Here is a 6,769-nt window from a genome sequence, read left to right as displayed (position 1 = left end):
GCGATTAATCGTTTGACAGCACTATTTATTACTAAAGTTAAAAAAATGTTGATTTGCAACAAAGTGGCTGTTAGAGTAGACAGCTTTGCTGATTATAATGCCATCATAAATCAACACTGCAATGGCACATTAATATAGAAATCTACTGATGAGCGGTCACATATTTGTAATTTATTACTGTACAGTTTTTTTTACTTTATAGTCATTGTGTAACTTAAAAGTGAAGCTAGTTGTGCACCAATTGAAGACTTTTCATTCATCTGTTATGAAAATAGACCGTTCTCAGTTTCCTGTTCAAACCGCAACTAACATGCTTGGGAAATAAATCACTGTAAGTCCTTCTAAATAACACATGACTAAATAAATATATATAGATTTTCAGATATTACAAAGAAAATAAAGAGACATCAGTGTGTATGTGAGAGTGACTGACCTGGTCCTGTTTGAAGTCACACAGGGCTTTGACGATGACCGGGCCGCTGCTCTTCTCCTCTGGGTTACGAGGCTTCAGACACACGATGCTCTTGGACTTGCTGACCAGCGTCTGAACCTGCCTCTTACTCTCCATGATCCTGTCTTTCTCTTTCTACACACACATACAGGCACAATTATTTACAAGATGAATGGGAACATTTTCTGTGCACACAGTGATTTGCAAAGTGCAGTCACGTTATACGTACATAAGAAATGACATTATAGGACGTCATATGCTACATATTTGATTTTTTTTTTATTTTGTCGCACCTCCAGGTTTTTGAGCATTTCTGTCAGATTCTCCAGAGGTGTGTTCTTGTCACAGGTGAACTTCTTACGGATGCTCTCGTGGTCTTTCTGCAGTCTGCTGTACGTCTCATTGGCCTCCTTGAAGAACTACAAAAGAATAATAACACAAATAAAACTTCTGTCATCATTTACTCCCCTTCGTGTCCAAACCCATACGAATTTGTTTATTCCATAGAACACAAAAAGAGAAATTTTGAAGAAAGGACTGGTTGCTCTTTTCCATGCAATTACAATAAAAGGGGACTGAGGCTTTCAAGTTTCAGACACAAGCTCACCATATACTGTAAGTATCATAAAATAATCCATACGCCTTGTGCACGATATATTCCAAGTCCAAACGATATTGTGTGAATAAAAAGGCATTATTTGCAGCACCTTTAAAGACTAAATCAATCATTTGTCTTTTTAAAAGGCAACCAATCTTATCTTCATTGATGCTTTCTAAGAATTGTTTACTCTTGCTTTGAACAAAACTGAGCAATATCTAAATCCCTTAAATCCATTTGAACACTTTTAGCATAAAAATGACTTATTATAGCATAAAAAATGCATTACTTGAAATAAAATAAAATATAAAAACATTTTAATTTCAGCAAGTTGCCAGCAACATTTCTCATTTTAATTTGGTTTAACTTGATGTACTAAAATAAACTAACACTGAAACAAAATTAATATTATAATTAATATAATTTATATGAAATTAAATTAATATATGTATGAAACAAATGACAAAAACATAACAAAATTACTAAAACTTTTTTTAATTAAAAAATATTAATAAAATCTAGTATCTCAATCATACTAAATAGTATCTCAATAATACTAAAATACCAAGCTTCAGACGTTTCACCTGCGACAATGATTATATTTTCAAAAACACTTTTTGAGAATCGCTTACTCTTCCTTAGAGCAATACAGTACATTTATATCATCATCACCACAAGAAATAGCATCAGATCCCTTGGCTAAGAGCAACTGTTTTCATTCTAAAGCACAGATTCCTTTATCTACACCAAACGACCAAACCCTTACTTGGCTGTAAGCAGCATTCTCCTTCAGGTGAACGTGGATGCACTTGGTGATCTGCAGTAACCAGCTCCACTGGGTTTGCAGTGTGTCCATATAAGCCTGAAAGAACCAGACAAAATTATAAACCATCGTATATAGACCGGTTGCTCCAAAGTAAGTAAGAAACATCAAAAGATCATGTTTGGATCCCTAATACAACAATGTAAATTATTGTACAAAGCTCATGATCTGAGGTATTACTCATATCCACAGCATTAATGAGACAGTTTTCACAGTCACTGATCTTATCATTGATGTAAGTTGAGCGTGAAGATGTTTCCTCACCTGTATCTTATCAGATGCTGGGTGTTGGCTCCTCAGGAGGTTGTCCACCTTTGCCTTCAGTTTATTCAGCTCTTTCTCTTTCTCTTCCAGATCACTCATCAGTTTCTGACAGGAAGGATGTATTTTATAAGCTAAAATCATCAGGCATTTACATGACAGGAAATAATAGTCTAGCATAGTCAAGACTAGTTTTTGTTCATTGTTCATTGTTTTTTTTTATGTTTGCCCATGTGCACATTGATGTTGTATTTCATTAGTGCATGTATCTCAGAATTGAGCAAAATTCAGAAGTTAACGAGTCGCCAAAGTTCACCTGATCACTTGAGACATCATAACTTTGAGACATCATAAGACTACAGCTGAAGAAGCAATTCTTCTTCTCTTCTCTGTATTTTTTTGCAATTCTTTTTTGTATTTCATCCCTATTTTAGCTTGTGTAATAACTGCATATTTTACTATAAAATTGGTATTGTGTTCTACAAATGAGGAGTTCATTTGCAAAAACCGATTTTATTGCGCAAAGCAGATAACTCCAACAGTCGTTTTTTGGCAAAAGCAGATAACTCCACATTTTATGTTTTAGAGTTTAAAAAAATCTCCTCAGATGACAGTGTAGATGCCTGACAAACATTGTTGTTGTTGTTGTGATCATAAACTGTATGCATTGTAACGCGCTGCTTTTGCAAGCTTCCGTGAAAACGTTTCAGCTTTTATTTTCCTTTTTCGCCCTGAAGAAGATTCACAGGTTCATCAAGTTCGTCGAAATGATCCATCCCCGATCACTTTTAGTCAGCTTTGACGAAGCTCCTCTCAGCTAGCACGTCTTTTCAAAGTGAAAGTAGCCTTGTCACCTGACCTGAATACAGCGCGCTGATTCGCTAAAATGGACTTTTCGGCTTCTGTTCAAAAACAACAAGGCGCTTGTCGGCTTCTGCAGTAAAACGTGAACTCGCGATACCTTGAAAGTGGACAAAACCGGCTTTTTTGACAAAACGTGTTTATATGTGGAGAATAATGCACGGCAATCAGCTCATTTTTTTTTTAAAGTGGCGTTTATCGGTTTTTGCAAATTAACTCTTCATATATTGACAAATTGCTTGTGACGGTCCTTTTTTTGCAAGCCACTTTGGATAAAAGTGTCTGCTAAATTAATACATGTATACAAATAAATAGCCAAATGTCATTGTATCCTTTAAAAACATGCATTGTAAAAGCTGTCCTGAATTGTGAAAATTGCTTTACAAATTCCATACGCATTTGTGATCATTTGCATTGGTGTATATTATTTTCTGATGATCGTGCGTGAGTCCTTACCGAGTAGCTCTCTTGTTTTTGTGGGATGTAGGTGTCTATGTTTTTATCTCCCCAGTCGAACACCAGCTCCTCTTCCTCTCTGTCATTGACCCACATGATGGCTCTGGAGATCTCCTCGATGATGCTCTGCAAGTCTCGCAGCTGAGCCGTACGCGCATGGGACATTTTCTACATGGTGAGAAGAAGAAAAGATCAGACTGAGAGAATGCGAGCTACTCTGAGGAAGCTCAAACACTGGAGAGAACCGATTTGTTAAACATGTACAGTCTAAAATAGTCACTACATAATATTCCCATTGGTATTATCATATTGTTTTGATGACTCTACTATTATTCTAAAATGTGATAAATAGTAATAATAAAAAAGGTTTCGAGTAGGTGTGTCAAAACTTTTGACCATCGGGGGCAAACGTCTATAAACAGAACTCATTTGACTGTATAATCAACTAAATTGAATCACTTGCGGTGTAAAAGTGTAGAAACATGAATACATGATACAGTGAAATGAGAGATGCTTTATTAGCTGACCTGTAAAGTGTCCCATTCTTGGTCCAGAGAGTGGAGTCCAGCCTTTTCTCTGCTCTGCAGCTGAAGCAGAAAGATTCTGTCAGTACATGTTTATCATACTTACAATGAAATCTATTATAAAACAACACTTGAAGCGAGTATTTGAATTTCTTTGAATGTTACTCCACTTTAGTGACATTTAAATTCAAATTCCAAAATTCACATTTGAATTCAAATTTCAGTTGAATTTAAAACACATTCTCAGTTCTCTTCTGAATGGTGCACAACCTTATGCAGTGTGAATCAACAGCACACCCACCCTTACCAAAAAGTAGTATACTTTCCTATTTTTTTGTTTAAAATAAGTATACTAATAGCACACTTGAATAAACTTATTTTTCGTAAGGGCAGTCATCTAGGCCTGTGTTTGCATTAGCATGCACACAACTCGTTTTCAAAGCACATACCAGCTCATCCCGTGCTCTGTCCACTTCCTGGCTTCTCTGGACTGAACTGTGGAACTTGTTGTGATTGAGGATCTGTTGGCTGATGGTCTCTGCGTCTTCACCGAAGGGTGCGGTCTCAATGAGTCTCTGCAACACACAAACACACTTAGACACGCGCCCAACTGATTTACAGTCTTCTGGAGTGTCGCCTCACTGTAATTATCATCTATTTTTGAAATGTCACATTTTACACTTTTCATTTCATCATACAAACACATGGTCAAAACAGCAGACTACAGTATATTCGGGAAAGCAGGGTTAGTTAACTTTCTGTTTCAAAAACTGTGTTAACTATCAATCAGTGCATGTTAGAAACCACAGAAACGGTGAACCTAACCTGCTCCAGTGGGTGTGACAGCGCAATATAATTATAAAGCATTGTTATGACACAGCTATGTCAATTTAATTTCACCTCATAAATCTTAAACCCAACACTTCTCAACATCTCTCCCTTTTTTTTTGCAACACGATCATTTCTATTTAATTAAATACAAGTCATATATTATCTGTCTGTTGTTCCAAAGACTCTTATTTTGATGGGTTTCATGGGCTCTGATACTCCGTCCCAATTTGCACACTATCTCTGTCCTAAATAGTATTCAATATTAGAATCAATGTCCCAAATCGTATATGTTGAAATGAGCATCCTAAAAGTACTATATATTTTCAAAGTGCATATCCATGCACCTTTTAACAGCTAATATTCGCCACAATCCATTTGGCTTCAAATCAGCATTCAGAACTACAAACACATATAAAAAGTGTTTAAAAACTACAAACATGGCAGGCGTGTGACGAGCAACGGTTAAAAAGAGAGGTTTAGATAAAAGGCTTTGAGCCTTTTGAAGATGCAAGTATGTCTCAAAACTTACATGCACTCACTTTTTCTTCACAAAAAGAGTTCATACTTTTAGGGCATACCATAAGTGGGATGCAGCAATAGATAACGTTTGATTCTGTTGTTGTAATATTCACTTCCTGTGTTTCTTCCTGTTGTTCACTCGTTTCCCTAGTTAGAGAGTACCTTCACCTGTGTCTAGTATAGTTTAGCATTATCTTGTGTAAATATAGCCTTCCTTTTCCTTAGTTCACTGTCGGTTATTGTCTTTCTTTGCATGTAAAGCATATTTCCCTTTCCATGGGTTTCCTCATGCATTCCTGGCTTATACTCTTAATTATTTCAATAAAAGCTGCAGTTAGATCCATGTCTCTCTTTGCAACACTGTGACAATACATATAAGACACATCTGAACATATGTAGCAAAAATTAGGAAAGGATAAACAAACAAACAACTGCACAACAGTCCAGTAGGTTGCAATATGCACTATGAATGTACATCACAATTAAACAAGAACTGGTAACAACCAATGTTTGCTTTTATCTATTTTTGGGAAACTATTACTTCTGTGATTCCATTTGGTGCAGAAACTATACACTTTAAAGCTGGTCATTTAATCACAATGTGATGTTCTTCACTTGTGTCTGAAAGCATGTAGATGTTTAAACAAAAGTTAATAATCAGCGTGATTTATGGCATCATCAATCATAGCCTCTAGGTGGCAGTGCTTAATCATTGCCGTCAGCTGTCGCTTTCACGCTGATCTCAGATCAGTTTCGGTCTTCTTATATAATGTCTGGGAATTCGGATCAGGGTCCACAGGAGGACCGTGTAGTTGTTTTGCTGACTGTAGAGTTATTTCAAGTCTTCGTCCTGCCGGAGCTCAGAGCAGATAAGAACTCAAATCAGTCACACCCCAGTCACTCTCACTGCTTTTGTCTTGGCTTCTTTTGCTCCAGCCACTCCCTGTTTGTCCCCTCCCTCCTTCCTGCTCGGGCGAAACAATGCATGCTCTGTCTAACCTGTGGTGAACTTTATCATTGTGAATAGTTGCAATAGAAATCACAGTTGCAATTTTTTAGACCAATTAGATCGCTCCCTCATTTGTGATATCATTTCAAAATTGTGTGTACTTGATTATCAAAGAGACAATAATGTCAGCGAGTAACTAGCACGCTTGAGATGAATTATGAGACATGCACTGTATTGTGTAAAAAAAATAAATAATAATAATAATTTTTCAATTGTGCACCATTTTCAATCAATTTGCAATTTTTTTTAATTTGTGCAAAAAAAAAAAGTGATAATATTAGCTGTGAAATTAGCTTTCCCTTGTGGAAAAAGAAGTGCACTTAATTGTACTGAATGTGGACTAGTACTTTACTTCATAACTTAAAAACACACTTATTGCAGTTTTATTTTAATATCACGAAGATACTACTATAGTTTTTATTAATATTTAGAATTT

The 6,769-nt window shown here is 36.1% G+C and overlaps 1 protein-coding gene across 1 annotated transcript in view; it reads right to left on the bottom strand.

The window, feature by feature from the left end:
* Positions 1-6,342, bottom strand: part of LOC107708583 (desmoplakin-like) — a 23,632-nt gene extending 17,290 nt beyond the window's left edge. The window contains exons 1-8 of the mRNA XM_016512846.1: positions 6,324-6,342; positions 4,424-4,611; positions 3,978-4,037; positions 3,451-3,618; positions 2,137-2,241; positions 1,816-1,911; positions 745-870; positions 434-586 (exon numbers count right to left, since the gene is read on the bottom strand). Of these exons, the coding sequence (XP_016368332.1) occupies positions 434-586; positions 745-870; positions 1,816-1,911; positions 2,137-2,241; positions 3,451-3,618; positions 3,978-4,037; positions 4,424-4,611; positions 6,324-6,342 (915 nt within the window). The remainder of the gene's footprint in view (positions 1-433; positions 587-744; positions 871-1,815; positions 1,912-2,136; positions 2,242-3,450; positions 3,619-3,977; positions 4,038-4,423; positions 4,612-6,323) is intronic.
* Positions 6,343-6,769: the final 427 nt, after the last annotated feature.

The sequence above is a fragment of the Sinocyclocheilus rhinocerous genome, unplaced genomic scaffold (genome assembly GCF_001515625.1).
Source record: "Sinocyclocheilus rhinocerous isolate Xijiao unplaced genomic scaffold, SAMN03320098_v1.1 scaffold25, whole genome shotgun sequence".
In the NCBI taxonomy this organism is placed as follows: domain Eukaryota; kingdom Metazoa; phylum Chordata; class Actinopteri; order Cypriniformes; family Cyprinidae; genus Sinocyclocheilus; species Sinocyclocheilus rhinocerous.
The sequence above is the reverse complement of the archived record's forward strand: the minus strand, read 5'-3'. Positions and strand labels throughout refer to the sequence as shown.